Genomic DNA, 23,148 nt, shown 5'->3' with positions numbered 1-23,148 from the left:
TCTTCTTGCTTCTCTCTCACACACTTTGTTTTTCCAACTCTCCAGTTCTAATTGAAAGAGCTAATTGGAAACAGAGAAGGGGTTTCAGCTTCCTATGGCCCTCAGCCAACACCCCAATGTGGCCTCAGGTGAATTGTTGGTGGGAACAGAAAGGATGTGGAGGGCAACTCAGGCCCATCTGGCTTTGACATGCATATGAATAAGGATGCTGGGGGACATGCTGGCTGGTTGGGATCCAGCTCTGGGTGAACCTGAAAGACCCAGCCAGCTGCTGTTGAAGCAAAAGTCGTATAATTAAAAGCAGAGGAGAAAGTTGCATTCTCTTTGGACAGTGCCAAAAAAACCTCTGGCTCCAACTCCCAGCTTCCCACCCCATCCCTGCCTGGGAGCTGGTATAGATAGGATAGTGTCCTTTTCAAGCTCAGCTTATTTCCCTTCATTCATCCCACTGATGTGTCCAGTCACCAGATTAGTGCCTACACAGCATCTCCTGATTGTCATGTTCTGGAAAAGTAGATCTCAGTGTCATCGGTGTCCTGATGGCAATTTGCCCCAAACTCCTAATGACCACTCACAGCAGCTTCATGCAGATATTAAATAGCATTGGGGATAAAGTAGTGCCCTGCTTGGTGTTTGGTTGGCTTTGGAGTGAGACCTCTTTCACTTGCCTTCTGGACTTCATCTTGCTTGCTTCACAGCCTGAAGACACCCCCCCCCAAAATACCAAGAAGCCATTCAGACTTCCACAACACTGAACTGAGTGCTCAGGGAGCCATTGTGTCAAACCCCCATTCTTGCATCAAGAAGCCTATATACATCTGAAATCTATAGGACTATAAAATCTATAGCAACATTAGAAGAAGAAGAAATACAACATGGCTGTGGCCAACCAGATGATGTTGAGGAGGGCATCAGCAATAGTGTGCAGAAGGCTCCTTCCCTTAGTCGGGCATCAGTTCTGCTTGGCTCCCTGGCTTCTCTCTTTTACCATTGAACATCAAGTTCCTTCAGAGGTCTTTGTTCCCAGGCTCTTTACTTTCTAACCACTAAAGCTCCCTCACTGAACCCAGGAAAGTTGGCTCCTATAATTCCAACACTCCACTGGATTCCACAGACCACTGGATCCCACAGGCTGTTGGAGAAGAGTCTTGATCGCCAATAATTCTACTTTCTCCATCCAAAGTTTGAAGTTAGCCCTCCCTTATTGTGCACACACACACACACACACAACTTGCACGTGCGTGTGAAGGGTGAATAATGAAAACTTGTCTGTGCCAAGAGCCCTGGACAGCGTCTAAGCTCTTGGCTTGTTTAGTCTCTCTCTCCCGCTCTCCCCCAACTTTCATTTCCTGTCTTGCAGTTATTTTATAACCCCCCCTCCACACACACACACTCCCAACCCTCCTGGCTTCTTATTCTTGCAGGACTATAAATCCAGGATTTACATATTGTCTCCGATCTCTGGCCTTGGGGGGTGTTAGTGGGCAGGCATTGGGGGTGGGAAAGGGTAAATAGACAACCTGTTTGCAGCTGCATGCCAGACCCGGCAAGAGGAGAAGAGAAGGTGGGTGGGAGAAACAGCTTCTAAAGGAGCAGGGAAAAGATCTGCACACCAGACTTATAAATACAGGAACAAGAACAGTAAAGGAAGAGGAACTGTAGGACAACATGAAGGTAATGTAGTATCTGAGGGGAGGGTATTTGCTTGTGTGTGGTGGTGGCTGGTGTGGAAAGCTGGGTCTAATTTTCTTCACAGGGCTTTTCAATATCCCCCCTATTATCAGTGGCTTTTGGCCGTGATCTACATAAGTGTAAGATTTATTTAATTCATGGGATTCACTGATCAAAGACTTGCAATGGCCTGAGAGTAATTGTTTTTAAAAGAGGAGAGGTCTAACAATGGTTGTTACCCATAGTAGTACCTAGTGGAGCTTCCAGCTTCAGTGATAGTATATCTCTGAAAACCAGACACTGATGAGGACTACTGTACTCATGTCTTTCCTGCACCATGGATTATTCAGGCTAGCTGCAGAATGCAGGGCTAGAGAGACTTTGTGTTTGATCCAGGAGGGCTTTTCTTGCATTCCTAAATCTAGTCATTTGTTCTACAATTGACATTCCTCCCACCAAGCCACAGGCATGCTTCTTCTACTAGCCATATGTCTAACAATCTCTAGTGCCTGCTTTCTAAATGGAGAAATTCCACCAAAATACTAGAGCTTTGATCCAAAACAAGCAAGCGATCTGTATCCAGGATGTATGGAGTTATGGAGGACTCATCAATCAATGATGGTGCTGGTGATATGTGACACTATTCACATATCGTAACCATAGTAGAGATTGGCACATTAGCAGAAGCACAACTCTTTATTTTGACTGGAAAGGTGGGGAGACAAGGAGAGCAGGAATAGGTAAGGTTAAATTAAATTAGGGGGAGAAAAAGAATGAGAGATGCACAAGTTGTAAAAGCAGTGGCACCATTAGCTAATTTTAAAATACAGATTTAATGAGGCCATATCCAGTTAAGTCATACCAAGAGCAGACCCACTGAAATAAATAGCCTCAAGTTGCTTAAGTCCCTTGGGTCTGCTCTGAGTATGAATAACACTGGATATCACCCAAAGTACATCTGGTTGTTTGTACAAACTTTGCAACTTTTGCAGATTACACAGAGAAAGCCTCCCCAGTCCCGGTGTGTGTGCAGATGTTGTTATACAGGTAGCAATTGGGAGCAAGAATGGAAGGCAATGATCCCTATTCCTCCCATCACAAATTCAATGAACATCTGAAAAAGGAGGATAGTTTAATGCCACTGCGGGTATTCCATTACATATAATATTTGCCCTACCTTCCTAAAAAGGGGGGGGGGCTCAAGGGGGGTCGTGAAAGCTTCAGAACAAGCCATAAAACAAAGATTAAGCCATGCATTTGAAGATTAAAAATGTATGTCCATTTTAGGTTTCAGTCTGAGGGAAGAGGGAGCTGTTTCAAGCAAGATTGGCATGAATGCTAACTCAGATTTCTTTGTGGTGCCTTCTTGCTGGATGTCAGGCTGTTGGCCAAAACTTCAGTTCAATTCCAAGTAAAACAAAGTGGTGGCTTTCTCACTCAGATTTCTTCGAGGGAAATCTCAGCACAGGATCCTCAGCATAGGACCAAACTAGCCGACAATCTTTCCCTGAAATTTTGTTAGTAGTAGTTACAAGCGAAATCTTCAACAAAATGTCAGGATTCCAGTGACTGTTCCATTCACCTTAAAGAACTTTTCTGTCCCCACCCCTCACCAGAAGACAGCCAGCATCTTGTAGCCACTGAGTAAGCTCTGTCCTTGCTGGTTTGTTTCTGGATCTTCCTCCCCTGCTTAATTCTCCCCGCTAACTTGTTGTGAAATTGTTCTGCAATTTTCAGTGTTCCTCCAAGCCTGCTGATGCTTCCCTTTTGTGAACGGGTGGTAGCCTTTTGGATACATAGGCAATAACACTCACAGCTTGGAAATAGAGAATGATTGATCACATTTTTATCTCGCCTTTCCTTCAGTGAATACAAGACAATCTACACACACACACCACAACCACTGTATCCTTACTACATAGGATGTTGCCTTATGCCAAGTCAGCTTATTGCTCCAGCTACCCTGGAGAGCACCTCTCCACGTTTTCTGTTTTGTCCCCAGTATGCACCATGTTTTAAAATACCATGCTCTTTCCTCTTGGCTCTCCCAGGCCTCTCTGTTCCAGCCAGGCTTGCTGTTCCTCCTCCTCCTTGTTCACTTGCCCACCTCACAAGGACAGGCCATCAACCCTGAAGGTAAGACCTGCTGACTCTGCTATGTGGAGCCTGCCCAAGCCCCTCATGTTTATTGTCTGCCATTCCTATCCCTTCCCATTGGGGCCATGTAGCTCAGGGACCCTTTGCATGAAAAAGATCCCATCTTCAATCCCTGGCATCTCCTCTGATGGTTGGTTGATGGAAACCAGCTAACTATCCATCACCTTCTTTGCCAGACCACACTCGCATCCTTGAGTGGGGGCTGAGCATAAACATTTTGGCAGCTGAAATATACAGCAGTGAAAAGAGAAGTTTATTTTGTGTTCTTTTTGATATAGAGGGTTGGGGTTGTTTTTTTCCAATGGGGATCCCTTAGGGCACACTCTTGCTTTGGGGGCATTAATGGTACACCAAAGACTAGCAGAATTCGACAAGACACATAAGAAGCAGCTGCCTTATATTAAGTCAGACCATTGGTCCATCTAGCTGATAGTCTACACTGACTGCACACCCTCCAATGCAGTGCGGCCCCAATCCAGGACATCTTCCGGGTTTGAAATCCTGCACAAGTCATGTGACCAGTGCAAGATCATACACCTGGAGAAAATGCTTTTTTGGGGGTGAGATCTTGGCCCAAAATCACAAGAGAGCAAAGCGCCAATTATGGATGCCATGCTCTCACAGGAAAAAACCCCAGGATGTCCCAGTTTTTCCAGGGCATGTGACTGGAAGTTGGTCTTCACGGTTTCAGGCAGTACTTCCTGAAGATGTGGGTTATTGAACTTGGGACCTTCTCCATGCAAAGCTGATGCTGTTCCACTGAGCTAGAGTCTCCCTGCCCCCCAAATGTTGGATGCTTGCCTGCTTCCCGGAGCTAATGTAATACATTTGTAAATAAACAGACTTTGCAAATCATGGCCTTACAATCCAGTGCAATCAATAGACTTAGGCTTGTCTTACTCTGAGTAACTTACAAGTCTCCAGGATTCTTTTCTTTACAAGGGAATTGATCCTGTAAAAGGTACTCCCTGAAACATCCCACTGCTTGGAAAAGCTGAGGGACTGAAACAACACTGTTGCACAATACCCACTTCCAGGATTGGTGTGAGGTTCCGGGGAGCACAGAAAGTTTTGATTTCCTTCCAAGAATGTGCTTTAAACTTATAAACCCTATTCAGCAATTCTACTCCACATGTGAGGAATTAGATGAATGCAGCGGAGGAGCGATGACCCTCCCACAACATCCCCACATTGAGCACATACATTTAACTTCTGTTAAAGAAAAAATATTTTGCCTCCACTGCGGCAGCCCGGCAGCCACAACACTGCGAAGATAGCCTCCCATTAGACTGTGAAGACATTTATGACCAAGGCTCTGAGACAGATGGCGTGTACCTTATTTATCCTGCGGGCCCCAATATCCCTGTGCCTGTGTACTGCGATATGACCACCGACGATGGAAAATGGACGGTAACAAGAGCAAAGTGTGGGATGGGAGGTCCATTTCAACCTGGCAGTAGGGATCACAGGGCTGGGGCAGATTGATGGAGATAGCTCAGCTGTTTCTGTGCTTTCCCAAGTGTTTCACTGTGGCCCTAAAAGACACCACAATGAAACAAAGTTTGTGTGTGAATTTTGGTAAATTATTTCATATCTTTCCTCTTTTTGGCCATTGTCCTCTCTCTCTTGTTCTCTTTCTGTCTGTCTTTCTCATTTGTGAGCATATATGGATGCATAATTGCACTCACACACTGCCGTGCATAGGTACAATGTTCCCTGTTTTTAGCCTTTGGATTTTTTTAATACCCTAGTTGATATTTTCTTATGTTTCCTTTTTGATATTTTCTTGTGTTTCACTGTTTACATTTTTCCACTTTCATGAGTGTTTGGCAGCAGGAAAGGCAGGCTTTAAGTAAAGTTTACTTTTTAAAAGACAGGAGGGAGTGAATGTTTATGGGAAGAAGGAATCTTTGTTTTTGTACCTTGAAGGCACACCATCTCCTTCATATAACCACCACTTTGGGATTCCTGTTTTCCATGGTGATGGGAGGAACGCCGTTGGTGGCGGCGGCGGGGGGAATGAGTGGGTACCAGTTCATTAGAGATTAATGCTGTCATTTTCCTTCCGCCACATTTTCCAGGTTTTCCAGAAACGATTCAATGGTTCAATCAGTTTCTTTCGGGGATGGAATGACTATCGGTTTGGCTTTGGCAGAGCAGACAGTGAATACTGGCTGGGTAAATAGAAATGAGTAACGGGAAATACCTTCTTTCTCTCCCCCCTCCTTTTAAACAAACAACAACAACAACAAAACAGACAATATGAATCATTGACAACCAAAAAGTAACATGAATTCAGTACAAGGTTTTGATGATAAAATCCAAAAGCCAATTGGTCAAAAATCACGAGTAAATGGAATGGATATTGGGTTCATCCACACTTACCATTTGCCCTACACTTTTTAGGCACAGATCCATGCTCTAAAGCTGAGTACTTTTCTTTCCCCATGAAAACCTGCTCTTTTAACACAATTCAAGTTTTCTGTTGGTTGCAGTTTGTTCTGATTTAGTGGTAAAGAGAAGGTTTTCATGGGGAAAGCATTGAGGCAAACAAAAAAACCCAACAAAAGACTCTTGGACCCTTGAAAGTGTGGACCTGTGCCTAGAAACATGGCACAAAAGAGAGTCTGAATGAGCCCATAATTATGAAGTTGTCAGCGGGGTGGAAAAACTCAGCTTACATTGCACAACAAACCAAATAAGAGGAAAGGGTTCCAGCCCATTTACAGACAAGGATTTGCCACCTGAGTGACTGTGTTGTCACGTAGTTAATAAATAATAAATAACAGGTAGAGTCAGAAAGATCAGCATCACCTTTAGTTGCATGAAGATTACAATTTCTTTGAGATAGTGATGAAAATAACTTTCTTCAACCAGTTATCTAGGGTATAACGTGAGACCTTTTTCCAGCACTCTTTTTCTCTTCTCAGCAGGCCATGGGTTTTGTTCTCCCCCCCGCCCCCTGCCCCCTGCCCCCCAGCTCTTGACACAGACATTTTCCTTTGCCAGGACATTCTGGAACACCAAATGTTTGGGTTTCTTCCCTATGCAGCTGAAACATGTTCCTGGGCCCAGACAATTCCAATGTAAAATGTGAGCATGTTTACAGTGACTCTGAGCCAGGAGATGCAGCCAAGTTCCCCTTTATTTTTCTGCCTGCCCACCACTTTTCTGTCCAAAGACACTGGCTCAGACAATACATAGCTCCCAACGAAAAGAGTGGGTGGTTGCGTGGCTGTCTTTTGTTCTGTGTGTATACAGTTTGGGTTCCTAAATAATACTTCTTATCTGCTCTATGGTCCAGGGCTGCAAAATATCCACCTCCTGACCCTGAAGCAGAAGTATGAACTACGTGTGGAGCTGGAGGACTTTGAGAACAGTACGGTCTTTGCCAGATATACAGACTTCTCACTGTCGCCACAAGCTATCAGTGCAGAAGAGGATGGCTACACACTGCATGTATCTGGCTTTATTGATGGGGGAGCAGGTGAGGGGCTGTGGGTGCCTAGTTACCAGTCATCCCTTTCTACTATTCCTCCAGCCAGGAATGGGTAGGGTGCTAGCTCCTAGCACATTGGCTCTACCCCCTGAAATAGGCCCTTCAACTACAATAGCAAGGGTGGAGAGCTTCAGGCCCTCAAAATGTTGTTGGATTTCAAATTCCATCAGTCTTAGCCAGCATGGACAATAGTCAGGGATATGTGGAGTTGGAGTGCAGCACTGAGGAACATGTGGGCCTCCATATGTTGGACTCCTAAGTTCCATCTGCTCCAGCCAGTATAGCTGATGGGGGTCCAGGAACAGTTGAAGTCACAGACTCCCTGCTACTGTTGAAGAGAATCCTAATGTGACCTCCAATCCCATCCAACACCACATAATCCAGAAGTCCTGGTTATGAGTCATGTAAGGACAATGCATTGGATCAAACTCCCCTCCCAGGGGAGTTTCTCCCTGGGGGAATTTTCTATACATCAGTGTGGTTAAGTATAATTGCCCCAAAACCCAGATCACAAGAAAGTCCACTCATTGGAAAGCATGCCAACAGCCAGTTCTATCAAGCTAGGCCCCCTAGCTGCAAATGAATCTACTCTAAAGTAAGTTCACTACTCCAGCTTTTTATTGTAGCAGGCTTCATGGCAGGTACCTAACCTCAGATGTTGCAGAGCTACAGCTCCCATCATCCTTGACCACCGGCCTTCACAATGAGCTTCTGGAAGTCTAGTAATATCTGAGGTGCCACAGATTACCCACCCTTGCTTTATGGAATCCACATTTTTGTCACACCATTGTCTTTGTGCTCCCACCAGGCGACTCATTGACCTACCACAACGGCCAGAAGTTCTCCACGTTTGACCGGGACCAAGACCTTTTTGTGCAGAACTGTGCGGCGCTGTCTTCGGGTGCCTGGTGGTTCAAGAGCTGTCATGTTTCCAACCTGAATGGCTTCTACCTTGGTGGGGCCCACCTCTCCTATGCAAGTGGCATTAACTGGGCCCAGTGGAAGGGCTTCTACTATTCCCTCAAGAGAAGTGAGATGAAAATACGCCGTGTCTGAGAGACGAGGTGGCCTCTCCCATTCCTCCTTTCCAGTGGCCTTCCGAAGATGAATTTCCATTGAAACAAAAACCAAAACAACACACTATATTGTGGATAAGGTTGTGGAACTGGGATTGAGCAGGTGGGGACTAGGGCTGTGATGGAACTAAAGCCATTGCCAACACAAACAAATTTTACCTTGTCATAAACTTGTACTGTGCTGAAATCTGTCTTCTAATTCCTTGAAAATTTTCTTTCTCAAAGAAAGATGCTTGCATTTTTCTGCCTCTTTCTCAGTGCACTTCAGAAAGTATTTGCAGTTACGGTGAGTTGGGGTTGAGCTTACTTACTCTATCATTCATTGCAAAGGTGGCCAGTAGTGGTGGGGTTTTTTTGGTTTCAATCAATTTCTCCAGCACTCTGTGGCCCTCTTGCCTGTCTGTGCTTCCTGATCTGAAAAAGCCACATGGGAGGAGTTATCTCATGATTTCTTTCCTTGGGCTTAAGTCAAACTGGAGGAAGCTGAGGAGGGTGGCTACCAACTGCATGAAACTGGTCTGTCCTTTTACCTTAAAATCAAAACACAATGCCACAACATCCACATAAGGATCACTTTAAAAATAAAATAAGATGTTACTTTAAAAACATCAACCATCAGGCAGCTATCGTGGGCATGGTAGACAACCTCTACAATTTCTAGTGCTTTCAGGAAACCTCACCCAAGGAAGTCATGAGATGCTCAGGAAGTACAGACTACAGATTGCAGACCACCAGAGGGATGTTTTGTAGAAAAGGAAGAAATAAGGCCATGTCAAAAGTCATGTGAGTGCAACAAAACTCCCACACCACACTATTAAAGATTTCACCCAAAGTCTGATCATTTTCAAATGCAATTTCTTTTTACAAAAAAAACAGACAATCATTTTAAAAAGAGCTCTTTTTTTGCACAGCATTGTTTCAAACCTGTTTAACTGCCATGAAGGTTTTCTAATACTCTCAGAAAATGATTCTCAGAGCTCTTTGGGAAACAGTGAAGCTACTCTGAAACTCACAAGAGAAACATACCTAAATCTGCTAAGGGGAAGAGACGATCTTCATTTTGTTTAAGGCCAGGATTGAGAGTCTGCAGCACAGATGACTGGATTAGCATTCAAACCGAGAGTGATAAAATGATGGGAAGAGGGGAAGAACACAGGCAAAAGCAGCCCAACCAGTTTTCCAAGTTTAAGAATAATTATAATCCTTTGTACCCCTTTGGTTTTTACTTTGAAATAAAGCCACATTCTCTGAAACTGAGACAGTGATACAACTGTTATGGGGGGGTGAGCTTTTTTGAGGTCAGGAGTGAAAAATCTGTAGCCTTCCAGATGTCATCCCTGAGTGTTGGCCATACTGATGGAGTTAGTACAGCAACATCTGGAGAGTGACAGGTTCCCCTCCCCAGGTTTAGGTAATTTGTTATTTCTTTACTGGTCAACCTCCCTGCACCGAGAAAAAGAGCATTAGTTCTTCAAAATGTGTGCTTCTTTTGACATCTGGCTGGCCTGAGTAACCATCCAAACTGCAAAGCAAACTTAGAAGATGGAAATGAAGACTAAACACTGCTTTCCCCAGCCTTCTCGTGTCCTGCCAATAAGCTTGTTTTGACTCCAGGCTGTTCACATCTGGATTTTGTCCCCTGCAATTAAGGCAAAAGTCACCTGAGGCTACAGCACTGTGATGGCTGAGAACCAGGATATATGGTGTTCTTTTTGTGTTCTCATAAAACTGGTTGTGTTTTTGGTGTGTGTAGCGGGGGTGGGGAGATGGGAGGGGGAGGAAACAGTGGTGGAAAGACCTACCACACAGGTTTGGGTCTTGAGCTGCAGTCTGAGCAAGAAGGGGGCGGAAAAACCACACACAAAGCCAAGCCAGGTGAAATAAATAAATGTATTTCCTGAAAGATGAGCCAAGAGAGGCTGGGTGGGCAGGCGAAAGCCAAGGCACTTGGATATAATGCCGGGAATATAGAGTATTTCTGACAATGAATTAGCTTTCCTAAAACGTGTTGCGTCAGAACGTCAAGTTTCTGGGCACTTCAGAATACACTATGGAGAATCAATGGGAAGGTTTCCCTGAGGATAATGAGAGAGGCTTTGTTCCCATGTACCAGTGCAAATTTCCCAGCAGCCTTTGCTGTTGAATAGAATCGGGAACTGCATCCCTCACTCACCTGACATTGCATACCTGAGAGACAATCAGCAGGGTGCTGAAACTGATTAACCCCCCATGAACATAGTAACAGCTGAAAGGTTTTGACCTCTTGAAATAAATTGCAGGGAGAGGGTGCAGCTTAACTACATGAAGAAGAAAATAACTTCTTTCCATTTCCTGACTTCACACTAGAGGCTAAAGTGAGGGCTCACTTTTCAATATATACCTCTTTAAAGAGGTGGCAGTAATGTTTCTCCCAGGATGCCCTTCTAGGATGCCACTAGGCTGCTCCCTAGCTTGTGTTGCTGGTGCTGCAGATAGGCCAAGGAAAAAATAGGAAGGGTCCGATTTCCCCGTCCCCTTCACTCTGCTTATTATCTCAGCATAGGTGTTGGGGAAAAGTAACCTGCAAAAGGGTCCATGATACTCCAGAGGCCCCTTGTTCTGCATTACCTGTCCTAGGCACTGAAGGAAGCTGGAAATGGCCACAGAAGGAAGCACTGCTCCCTTACCTACCACTAGAGAGAATGCAATCACCCTAGCATCAGAAGGCCGCATTACTAGGCCTGAAGTCATCACTAGTGTGTCACCTCTCCATGTTGATGAACACTAAGGGCATGCTATTTTGCTATCCCTTAACCAACCACGAGAAGGAGAGGCAGAACAATTCTTAATGTGTTTTACAGGACAGTATGTAAGATCCATTCCCCCGCTGCCATCCACACCCTTGGAGATATGCCTGAATGAGAAAAGAAGAGGTGTGCAGGCTACAGTGATCTGCCACTTGTTTGCAGCGGAAGCTGTAGGTCATAGGACTGCCTCTTTGTCAACCCTAAAGTGAGTTCTGTGGCCTAATGAGGCACCTTTCGTCTGAGAGGCTGGTCTCCTCTTCACCTTCAGGGTCGTCTTCAATCACATTCTTGGCCTCCTGGGTCCTCCTCTCCCCAATGCTGCTCCCCACGCCAGCCCCCACCCCACCCCCAATGACCGCAAAGGTGCCTGCGCCAGCCATAGTCCCAATGGCAAATGTAGCGGCAGTGCCAGTGCTCAGCACAATGGCTTCTGCGGCCAACACGGCAGCTGCCACGCCGGCCCCGATGGCTCCGCCAGCTAAACCCACAGCACCCACACCAATTGCCATCCCAGCTTTGAGGGCATGGGACTTGTAGCGACGGTGGTAGCGCTCCTTAAAAATTTGAGCTTCGTGCTTCAGGTGGTCCTCCAGTGACAAGATGGACTCTGTCCGGCCCGGTTCATCACCCTGCAGAGACTCCTCACACCGCCGCATTAATTCGTACTGCTTGCTCAGAAGGCGCCGTGTCATGGACTTGGGAGTCACTTGCAGGCCAGCAATCATGGGACGACAGAGCTCGTCCTGAGTGGAAGAAGGAAAAGATGTGTCAGGGTTACAGAACTGGGTAGGAGGGGAGGGAAACAGAAAGGAGATGCCAGTTCATGACCCAAGACAATCCCACTTCATAGTAATACAATTGTATTTCTCCTGCCCTTTCTCCTAGAGGATCATATGGCACCCGTGGGGAACCTTAGGCCTGGGGGCTAAATGTAACTCTCCAGGCCTTTCTATCTGGCCCTTGGGGACTCTCCCCAAGCATAGCTAGATCCCCTCTTTGCTAGTCACAGGCTTCACCACTCCTACTTCAAGCCCTTCTTGCGAGTTTGTTGTTGTTTTGCCTTGCTGTAATGTGTCCATGAATTCCGGCAATGCCTGGTGCTTGCCTGGATATCGGATAGATAGAGATGTGTGAGTGTGTGCAGGAACTAGCCTACTGTACAAAAGTAAAGTCACTCCTGGAGTTTCACATCATATCCAAAGCATCTAAAAATATTAATGTTTCCAGACAGTTCCCTCAAATGGATTCTGCAGACGACACCACCTGTTATCCCTAAAGTGCAACCAACAGTGGTCCAACCTGCACGGCACATTTATTTCCTTCTGCCAAATCCAACCCTCAGAAATTCCTCAAAATCTTCTTTGCCAACATTTGTCTTAACCCACAGCCGCACCTGTTAATTTGGTTCTGCTCATACCTGTTCTCTGATGAAATCTGCAAACTCCTGCCGCAGTTTTTCCTGGGTGTCCAGATTGTGTAAGGTGATAGCCATCTGGGGAGGGTAGAAGGAAAGAATGGAAGATTCTCATTTTTCAGTTGAGTCCCCTCAAACCCCATTGCCAGAAGAGGCAAAGGAAGGTAAGTGTTCATTCATGTACCGGTCCTGCTTGTGCCAGCCATCTTCTTCAGTTTGCATATGACATCTTCCTTGTGGTGATGGACAGGAATAGAGGAAACTGCCTTACACCAAGCCAAACCATTGGTCCAAGTGGCTCAGTGTTGTACTCACTGACTAGGAGTGGCTCTCCAGGGTTTCAGGAAGTAGTCTCTCCCAGCCTTACCTGGAGCTGCCAGGGATTGAACCCTGAACTTTCTGCATGCATAATGAATAGTCTACCACTGAGTTACAGCCCTTCCCTATTGCTAACACAGCAACAGAAGCTGTCACCCCTACGCACACTCACTGACCTCTCAGTCCCATCTCAAGAAGGTTTTTATTTCATTTATCAGGTGATGGACACCTGTGGTCTGCTATCCAAGCACTAACCAAACCCAGAGCTGCTTAGCTTCAGCAAGGTTATTGTATTCTTTGCCATTGAAATATACCCTGGCTAATGGATGCAGTGTCCAAAAATGCAGCTTCTGCTTAAATAGATCAAACAGGTAAGCCAAACGACAAGCAATATGGGGGCCTGGTCAAGGAAACAGAAGCAGGGCTGATCATGAACATCAGATGATGAGAGTGAAGTTCGATACCTGAGTGAGTGAAGAGAAGCCAAACTTATACTTCTTCATCAGAGAGGAGAAATTCTGAAAAGGAAAGAGAAGAAAAGGAGTGGCATCTGAGGATAGGGTTCACAACTGCCTCCCCACACCAAAAGACAGTCACATACTGTCAGAAGCCACAGTGCTGCAGTTAAATACATGCACAGTCCACACATACATCACATTTGTTTTCCCACACTGGGAGTTTGTACATTCATTTGCTTTTTTACAAACGATGTTTTGACCTTCAGCCCTAATAAGGCAACTTCACAGTTAAAGAGACCTTAACAGTTAATTAATACAACTGGGATAATAAAAATATCAAGATTACAATGAGATTTAGAACAAACAAACGTAAGAAGCAGAACCAATGACAAACACAAGAGAAATGGAGTTCAAGCCAGGGCAACTGGCAAATCCCAAAAAGGGAAAGAAAAGAGAAAAACAATAAACAAATCTTGACTTTGGCAGCATGGCCTAAGTTCCACTGCTGAGGAGTTGCAGCTCAGCCTGTGTGCTAGGACAAGCCACACCCACACTAACACTTGGACATGCTGAAGGGAGTCAACGGCACTACTGAGTTGCAGCAGTGTGCCTGACGGAGAGGTCTCATATCTCAAACTTTCTCCTAGTTAGCAATAGCAGCACTGGCTACACTAGACCTGAAGTACAGCTTAGCAAGTGAGGTGAGTGGTAGGGATGGAAATGAGTTGGTCCCTGTCCCAAAATACATAGGAAGCTGCTTTATACTGAGTCAGGCCATTGGGTCCATCTAGCTCAGTACAGTGGTACCTCGAGTTAAGAACTTAATTTGTTCTGGAGGTCCGTTCTTAACCTGAAACTGTTCTTAACCTGAGGTACCACTTTAGCTAATGGGGCCTCCAGCTGCTGCCGCACCGCTGCTGTGTGATTTCTGTTCTCATCCTGAAGCAAAGTTCTTAACCCAAGGTACTATTTCTGGGTTAGCAGAGTCTGTAAACTGAAGCATCTGTAACCTGAAGTGTCTGTAACCCGAGGTATCACTGTACTGTCTGTACTCTATGCTGGCCAGCAGTGGTTCTCCAGGATTTTAGGCAGGAACCTTTCCTATCTAGAGATCAAACCTTTTGCATGCAAAGGTGTTGCTCTAACACTGAGCTATGGATGCTCCTAATGAATACACAATGTAGCAAAGTCAGAGCCTTGGTCCATCGGGCTCAGTACTGTCTACACTGACTGGCAGCACCTCTCCAGGGCTTCAGGCAGGAGTCTCTCCCAGCCTTGCCTGGAGATGCCAAGAACTGAATCTGGGACCTCCTGCATTCAAGGCAGATGTTCTACCACTGAGTTACATCCACCCATTGGATATCAGCCAGGTCTAAATTATTTTTAGATTAGAACCAGTGGGTATCTCTTTTTCCAAGAGTACACCCATCTACACACATGCATGCTAGCAGCCTTTCTCCACATAGCCAAAACAGCATCACACAGACACCGAATCTTACTTCAACCCTGTGTTGCAATGGTTACATTTCAGAGAAAAACTAGACTTTGACTGGACAGCTTTTAAGTCAGCCCCTACAGCTGTGCATTTAATAGCCACAGGGTGTCCAGCTATTAGCATGCAATAATGTTTAGCTCTGGGCTGTGAAAAAACTTCACCTGCTGAAAAGCAACACAGGGATGAAGAACACCTGCCCCGCCCCCAATACTTATGGACTACAGCTCCCGCCATCTCTGACCACTGGCCGCATTGGCTGGGGCTGATGGATCTTGGAGTCCGATAACAAGAGGGCCTACGGATCAAACTTCTGTTATATGTACATGTACGTTAGGGCAATGTTTTTATTGGTCAATCTCTTTTAGCACATGCCTGTACTTTAGTCCAATTAAGCTCTAATTAACAGGAGAACCTCTACTTCTTAATGGCGGCGTAGGAGGGTTTTCGGCAGGCAAAGTGCTTTTGCACTCAGCATCTCCCTGCCCCCCACATTCCATGCCGGAGTGAGAGCCAGGTACCAAGACGAACTACCCCCATCCCCTCCCCATCCCTGGAGGGGGGGAGGATTTGCAAGTATAATTACCCTCAGTCGTCCTTGTTTTTCCTTCGCCAACAATTTCCCGCTGTCATGGGGTCTTCCTCCATTAAGGCAGAGCAGAACCAAAAGCCTCTACTCCTTTATATAAGCCTACCCTAAGCCATCTCTTTGCACATAGCACATCTTCTGTGCCTATCAGAGCAGTGTGATGGGCAGAAATCCAACAGGTGGAATTCTCCATGTTCTGTTCAGATTAGAGACTTGATTCTGCATCTCTCACCTTCACCTTGGCTGCAAGTTGTGCCCCTGTAAGGGCTCTTCCCTCCTGGTCACTCTTTACATGCGTTACAGCTGTTCTGGCTATGTCGTTCCCATAAGCCTTCAGGCAATCCCTAAAATCCTTATCCATGTCTGGAAGGGGAAACAAAAACAAAGCAGGCAATTCAGGCAAAGGAACTGTAACAAATGACGCTCTCAGAACAGCTGCTCCCCCTGGTGGCCACAAAGAATGATGCTGAAGGTTCAGTAGCCCTCCCCCATTTTACTTTTGGCCATGCCACTGAATATAAGGAGTGAGAAACCTAAAAGCACGTGAACAGAGCATTTGGAGCAGTAACTTAGAACCACAGAATTGTAGAGTTGGAAGGGATCCTGAGGGTCATCTAGTCCAACGTCCTGCACTGCCATCCATGGGTGGGCTCGAACCACCAACCTTCCAGTTAAAGGTTTGCATTCAATACCAGGAATGGGGAACATGGGGTCTGCCAGATGTTTTTGAACTCCAGCTCCCATCAACCCCAGTCAGGATGGTCAGTGGTCAGCGTTGATGACATGTCACATGTTCAGCCGCCTTGGTCTGGGGCTAGGCAATGAGAAGCTGTAGCTTCCACCCTCCTGCAGCCTGATCCAGGCTGCTGCTGCCCAGTTAGATATGGGTGGGAGAAAGTGAGAAGAAATGGTAGATCAAAGTGACAGATAACATTGGTTTGCATCACATTTAGGTTTGACATAAGTGATGCCAAAGCCTGAGAAACTGGAAGGATTAAAGGACCCAAGTTATTGCAAGTTGTTTTAAACTGTTTTTAACATTTTGTGATAGTTCTTGCGACCCACCCTGGGGCCTTGAAGTGAAGGGTTGGTAAATAATGAAAGAAACGTCACTTCTTCTTTTTTTACATGATAGAAGTGGGGAAATGCTTTTCTATTGTTTTGGGGTTAAGTAGTACATGCTGTACTGCTTTCTATGGGCAGACTAAAGAAACAATGAGGACATCAAAGGGAACCAGTAATTCCAGCCACCAGATAGCAGATAGCAGAATTAAGCAGTTTTCTCCTCTTTAAAGTCTTTGGCTAGCAAGGAGAAAACGCCACTATGGATTAACAAAGGAGTTTATTATGGAACCAAAGCTCCACTTAGTGGATGAATGAGTGAACAGCTCACATGCTGCACAGAGCTAATGCAGATTAGAGGAGCAAGAGTTGGATTTGGAGCTACTTGTGGGAATGATGGAAAGAGAAGAGGTTCTTACCTGCAAGTGTGCCCTCAGTTCCCACCACCAGCCTCTTGCCAGGGAAGGGCATCAGGTAGCAGCGGGTGCTGGTGCTCCTGAGGGCCTCCAGGGCCCGTGGGTGCCTTTTGGGATCCAGTTTCTGAGGAGAAAGAATGAGAGAGAATTAGATGTAGCCATCCAAAAACAACCACCCGGAGCCAGGCTTGTTGTGAATGGGACTTCTCAAGCACTCTTCCAAAGCAGCTAGTTGGGTTGGATTGATATATTCATATTCATATTCATATTCATATTCATATTCATATTCATATTCATATTCATATTCATATTATTATTTATACCCCACACATCCGGCTGGGTTTCCCCAGCTACTCTGGGCAGCTCCCAAAAGATTAAAAACAGAATGAAACATCAAACATTAAAAACTTCCCTAAGCAAGGCTGCCTTCAGATGTCTTCTAAAAGTCAGATAGTTGTTTATTTCCTTGACATCTGATGGGAGGGCATTCCACAGGGTGGGCGCCACCACCGAGAAGGCCCTCTGCCTGGTTCCCTGTAACCTCACTTTTATCTCTGCATGGTTTTCTAACCCATTCAACAAGCCATAACTTCAACAGTAAAAATAATAGAGCCAACAAAGCAAATGATAACTAATACAAACAGCAGTTGGAATAAAAATCCAGAATCCTACATAAGTCCAGAAGCTAAAAGCAATTAGAACAGAAAATCAGGAAGGGGGAAAGTACTTGGCACAAGAATTTAAATATGCCTATTGCAATCAAAGCAGTGGCCCAGTTACACCCACCAGGCCATTTCAGCCAAGCCATGCCCACTTACCCTACCCCTGTCATCATATTTGATGCCAGGTGTGGGGTAGGTGACTGGGCCCAAAGGGCATCTCCTATCAACAGCACCTGAAAAGTACAAAGCTGTGCCCTTCAAAGTATGTGGACAAAAATGAGTTATCTGCATCACTGTGATGACAGATGAGTGACCCTACCACCAGTTCAAGCTGCCCATGAAGGTAGATGAGATAAGGACCCACCCCACCAGTTGGATCTCATTCCCCATCCCTGAATCAATGGGTCTGGATAAACAAAATGGCCTTCTATTCAACCTTAAAAGGCCATAGATTGGGTACCAGGCAAGTCTTTCTTTGGAAGGCATTTTGTAAAATGGGGTGCCGCCAACAAAAAGGCCCTCTTCCTGGTAACCACCTTACTCACGTAGTTGGAATGGAGAAACTGGAGAAAGACTCTCCATCCAATGCTTCCACTGTCACATTTACCTGTATGGTACTTTGGAGGTAATTCTGTCCCTCCTGGAATCCAAATTGAGGTGGGAAGAACCAGTCACGCACCAGGACATCAAGATGCTGCAACAGAGAGACGAAGCATGTGAACTGCTTTTCCTACAGCTACAATATGCTCCTATTCCTCTTACACAAATCCTTTCAATGACCACACTTTGACTACTGTGTCCAGCTCGGGCACTGAGTCTGAAAAAGGATAATGCAAGGCTGAAAACTGTGCAGAAAAGTGCAACCCAAATGATGCAAACAATATATCATTTAAATTGGAACCAGTGAAAGCAGTGAATGTCCTGTGTGAGTGTCTGGAGGTGGTTGGAAGGTGGATGGTGGTTAACAGATTGAGGTTGAATCCCAACAAGACAGACGTTTCTGGGGGGACAGGACAGGTGTGGGGTCTCCCTGGATCTGCACTAAGTAACTGCCACTAAAGGACCAGTTTGCATTTCTTAGTGCAGAAAGTATTGATCTGATGTGTAGAGATCTTTCCTATTCTGATTAATACAAGAGGATTCTAGAAGCTACTAGAAGTTTCTCTGTGTGGGAGAAGCAAGCAGAAGGGTCATGATTGTTTTGGTTATACCTTCTGGAAGCTGAGTACAGCTGGTTTGAACTGGTTCTCTTATCTCTTCCAATTAAGGTCATGCTGACTATAAATATAGGCCAGAAAGAGCCTGGGTTCTACTTTCTCTTTCTATCCCTCTTCCTTTCTGGTGTGCACATAGTATGATTAGTTTTAAAGTTTAGTCTTGTTTTAAGTTTATAAGTTTTTTTAAGTGCTGGAACTGGATTTTATGGACTGTGCCAATCCTGAATGTACAGTGGTACCTCAGGTTAAGTACTTAATTCGTTCAGGAGGTCCGTTCTTAACCTGAAAATGTTCTTAACCTGAAGCACCACTTTAGCTAATGGGGCCTCCTGCTGCTGCCGTGCCACCGGAGCACAATTTCTGTTCTCATCCTGAAGCAAAGTTCTTAACCCAAGGTAAGATTTCTGGGTTAGCAGAGTCTGTAACCTGAAGCGTATATAACCCAAGGTACCACTGTACTGGATTTGTAACCATTTATGCTCATTTGCCTTCAGCACTAGTAAAGCTCTGCTGGATGAAGTACAATTGCCTCTGTTCTATTTTTGGAAACTACATTGTATTTAAGTTTTTCCTCCACACGTATGACAATGCATAGCCACTGGTTCTTTTGGACTCACCGCTGTCCATGGATAGGCAGAAATGCCCAGAGTGGATTTACATATGAATTGGGTAGACAAATCAATGTCTGCCCAATTATATATCGTTTTTGCCTTTTTCATTCCATGCAGAGGTGTTATTTCGGGTTTGTGACACTCTCCTTATGATTGAAAAGAAAATGCAAAGGGGTGTTTTAAAAAGCAGCAACAAAAACAGTGGGAAGAGCAAATTATTGGGTGCTTGCAAATGAGAGAAAAAGAGATGTGGGTGCCAGGCAGAGGAACACGAGGCTGGGAGAGGTGGCTGAGGCGATGGGAACCCAGGAACAAAGGAGCTCTTTGACAGATCGGCGAGGCAAAGAACATGAACATCATGGCAATCATAGGAGAAGGAAAAGAGAATGAGACAAAGAGAAGGAAGTGGAACAGCCGGTCCGCATTACCTGAAAGGGCTTTAATCTGCAGGAGCCTCCTACTGTCTCAGCTACATACATGAACATCTGTGGGCAGAGGAAGTGGGAGAGCCACCCAGGAAATGAAGAAATCTGTTTTACTTATCCCTTTAGCCCAGCCCACAAGATCTATTCCCCTCTCAAGAGGCCATGGGCTTCAGAAGCAAGGAGCCAAAACCCCACTGGATAAATTTATGGCTATGGTATTTATTATATTGTGGTATTAGTTATGTACATCACCATTTATATCCTTACTCCTCCCCACCCCCACAATATAGTTGGAGTCATCTCATTTTATGCTCATAATATCCCTTGGAGGTAGGCAAAGCTGAGGAAGTCTTGACTGGTTCATGATTAGTTGCATGCATTCAAACTCAGTCCACAGCAATCCTGGTCCAAAAACTCAGTCTACAACATCTGGAGGGCTACAGGTCAGGGAAAGGTGCCCTAGGGATTTGTTGCCTTTCACTGCAATGTGTAGCATGGCTTACTCAAGCCATCTCTTGGCATCTGCTTTTCCAGCATTTTCTGGCAGTGCACGGATTCTCTGCTTGCAGTGTGAGGCAGTTTTGGCTGCATGGATTGTTCTGCTGGGCAGAAACCTGCCTTTTGTCTATCAGGGACTGTTAGACAAAAAGAAACTTTGTCCCTTCCAGTTCTATATATCCAGCCTTCTGCTTCCCTGAAACTTGGGGGAACTCAGGAATTCTGGATCTTGCCCACCCACCTTTCTAGCCCACATGGCGAGAACCAGCTATTTTTATTCCAGCCAACTATTTTCCTCATCCTTCCCCTGGATAATGCCCAATCCCCCTTTCCCCTTTTACAATCCTACTCACCTCCAGGTATTCCAAATCTGGGTCCTTCATCATGGTGGCCAAATTGAGTATCTAGGAAGAAACAACAGAGGTGTCAGAAGATGCGCTGAACTTACTTTTGCAGCAGGAAGGAAGAAGAGAAAGCACTCCTGGAAAGGAGGGATCTGGCAGGAACCCACCTGATAGGAGCTGAGCAGCATGGAGAAAGCTGAGAGCTTGACACCATCTTCAACGTTTCTTTCCACATCCATTGACCCCTCTGTGTCCACCAAGAACATGGCAATCTAAAGGGACAGTAAGAGATTAACGGACTCTCATAGGAGAAGTTTCCTGAGAGAAAAGGAATTAGTTTGGCCTGCGGGCTCCAAAGTACCTACTTATAGCTTATAGGTGGCATGTGTCTGTTGTGATGGTAAGCCATATTGGCTTCCTGTCCATTGCTGAGCCTAAGTGGGTGGTATGTGCCTTGAACATCCTAAATGTCTTGGGATCCAAATTCCCCATGAAGTTCTTCTTCTCGTACTGGCCAGCCAATGTCATGAGATCTTCCAGAGAGGCCCTGATCTAAATGCCCACCATGGAACTTAGAGGATGTGCAGTGTAGTATAATGGTTAGAATATCAAATTAGGATCTGGAAGGCCAGAGTTCACTCAGCCACAAAGCTCACCAGATAACCACAAAAAGTCACTGTCTTTTAGCCTAACAGACTTCACAGGGTGGTTGTAATTCTGCAAGGAGAGAGCCTTTTCTGTGGTGACACTCCAACTTCAATCCCCAAGGCTGCAGTTCCAGTACTAACATTATAAGCTTTACAGTGCAAGGAGAAGACCTTCCCATTTGCCTGGGCATTTTAGTACTTTGGACCACAACTCCAGTACTGGCTGAGGCTTATGGGAACTGTAGTCCACAACATCTAAAGAACAGCAGGATGGGGAAGGCTGAGTTAGGATGCGAGGAGTGTGGGGCAGAGATTATGTGGAATGGAAGTATTTCATGAGGACATCTCCAGGGGGCTGGGATGACCAGAAGGTCCCATTTCCATTGAGGGAGAGAAGCTTTCTTCCTCTTGTTCTTTCCCTAGTTACCTTCACAGCCTGTGCTGTGCTGTTCTTACCTTTTCATGTTCACTCTGGACCCAAAATGGCCGACTCCATATCCACACACCCTTGGTGGTGGTGTTAGGTCCTGGTCGCCATTCAAAACCCGTCAGTGCTTCATCTTCCTTACCCATCCATGATCCGTCCTCAGCCTCCTGTCAACAAGGAAGAAAGGCAGAGGATGGTGATCTTGTTAAACCCACAGAATGTTCATGAAGACAGGGCATAGAAAGGCAAGCTATGTGGTATTGAGCTAGATGGGACAATACCACTCTCCAATTCAGAACCCATAAGGGTGGAAGAGAGTAAGAGTGTCTCTGGTTGCTCTTCCCATCCACCTGGAGCATCTGCCCTGCATACAATGTATGTCTCTGAATAACAATTGTAGAGAACTGCAAGCGGGGAGAGGACTGTTGTACTTAGGTTCTATTTGCAGGCTTCCCATAAGTATCTAGGTGGCCACTGTGAAAACAGGATGGACTACATGAAACTTTGCCCTGATCCAGCAGGGCTCATCTTCATATACCTCTGCTACCCTTAGATGTCCACACAGCTGCTTAACTTCTGCTCGGATCCCAAATGTGTGCCAGGGTATAATTTGAAGGTGCATGTGGTCACCACTTTGCTAAAGCTAAGCAGGTCTGGGTCTGGGTGGCTGATCACATGCACACTGCCCTCATTTAAAATGTCAGGATATAAACAAAATAAAATAAATAATATTTCAGCTCTGACTTGCACTTGCACAAAATCCATTGCACAAAAGCCCATTTTGTACAGCTGATTACCTAGATGAGATGGGGCAACATGATCCGTGAAGGACATTCATCCAAGCCAGACCCTTTTCAAATGGAAATTCTGCAAGCATCACCTATTGACCCACCCTAACAACACACAGAGAGAGAAGTTCCCATGCATTTGTTCTCACCAGGTTCTGAAGCCGCCGTAGAAGAAAGTTCAGCAGGAAGGATTTCCCTCGCCGTTGCTCCCCAAGAATGGAGACCAGGCAGACAGGGGCGTCCTTCACCTGCCCCTGCTCCAAGTAGCGGCTCAAGGCTTCCTCATCCAGGCAGAGATCTCCATCATCATCCAAGCCCACCAGCTGCACTGGCTTTCCTGGCTCCAGTATCTCCTGAAAGAGAAGGGAGATGGATAGGTCACCCAGATCTGAAGATGCTCCACAGTCTGGCAACCCCATGCATCTTAGAGACGTCAACACAGAAGAAAGCACAGCAGATCAATTTATAATCATGATCAGTTTTACATCAGGCTGGCAACTGAGTGTCTGTGCACCAAAATCTTGCTAGCAGATGACGACTGTTGGCCACCCACTGTATATACAGCTCTTCCTTTCTTGACCAACAAATCTC

General features: G+C 45.6%; 2 protein-coding genes across 3 annotated transcripts in view; one reads left to right on the top strand and one right to left on the bottom strand.

The window, feature by feature from the left end:
- The first annotated feature begins 1,351 nt into the window (after window positions 1–1,351).
- MFAP4 (microfibril associated protein 4) lies at window positions 1,352–9,660 on the top strand. Its single transcript, XM_053362354.1, has 6 exons — window positions 1,352–1,674; window positions 3,723–3,807; window positions 5,078–5,238; window positions 5,910–6,006; window positions 7,133–7,315; window positions 8,136–9,660. The coding sequence occupies exons 1-6, from the start codon at window positions 1,669–1,671 to the stop codon at window positions 8,381–8,383; spliced, it is 780 nt and encodes a 259-aa protein (XP_053218329.1). The 5' UTR covers window positions 1,352–1,668; the 3' UTR covers window positions 8,384–9,660.
- Window positions 9,661–10,343: 683 nt separating this feature from the next.
- Window positions 10,344–23,148, bottom strand: part of RNF112 (ring finger protein 112) — a 28,046-nt gene continuing 15,241 nt past the window's right edge. For both annotated transcript variants that reach the window (XM_053362339.1, XM_053362340.1), the window contains exons 4-14: window positions 22,707–22,910; window positions 21,799–21,936; window positions 20,863–20,967; window positions 20,705–20,755; window positions 19,857–19,913; window positions 18,208–18,294; window positions 16,942–17,062; window positions 15,693–15,823; window positions 13,386–13,439; window positions 12,607–12,681; window positions 10,344–11,932 (exon numbers count right to left, since the gene is read on the bottom strand). In XM_053362339.1, the coding sequence (XP_053218314.1) occupies window positions 11,390–11,932; window positions 12,607–12,681; window positions 13,386–13,439; window positions 15,693–15,823; window positions 16,942–17,062; window positions 18,208–18,294; window positions 19,857–19,913; window positions 20,705–20,755; window positions 20,863–20,967; window positions 21,799–21,936; window positions 22,707–22,910 (1,566 nt within the window). In that variant the 3' untranslated portion in view covers window positions 10,344–11,389. The remainder of the gene's footprint in view (window positions 11,933–12,606; window positions 12,682–13,385; window positions 13,440–15,692; window positions 15,824–16,941; window positions 17,063–18,207; window positions 18,295–19,856; window positions 19,914–20,704; window positions 20,756–20,862; window positions 20,968–21,798; window positions 21,937–22,706; window positions 22,911–23,148) is intronic.

The sequence above is a fragment of the Podarcis raffonei genome, chromosome 13 (genome assembly GCF_027172205.1).
Source record: "Podarcis raffonei isolate rPodRaf1 chromosome 13, rPodRaf1.pri, whole genome shotgun sequence".
In the NCBI taxonomy this organism is placed as follows: domain Eukaryota; kingdom Metazoa; phylum Chordata; class Lepidosauria; order Squamata; family Lacertidae; genus Podarcis; species Podarcis raffonei.
The sequence above is the reverse complement of the archived record's forward strand: the minus strand, read 5'-3'. Positions and strand labels throughout refer to the sequence as shown.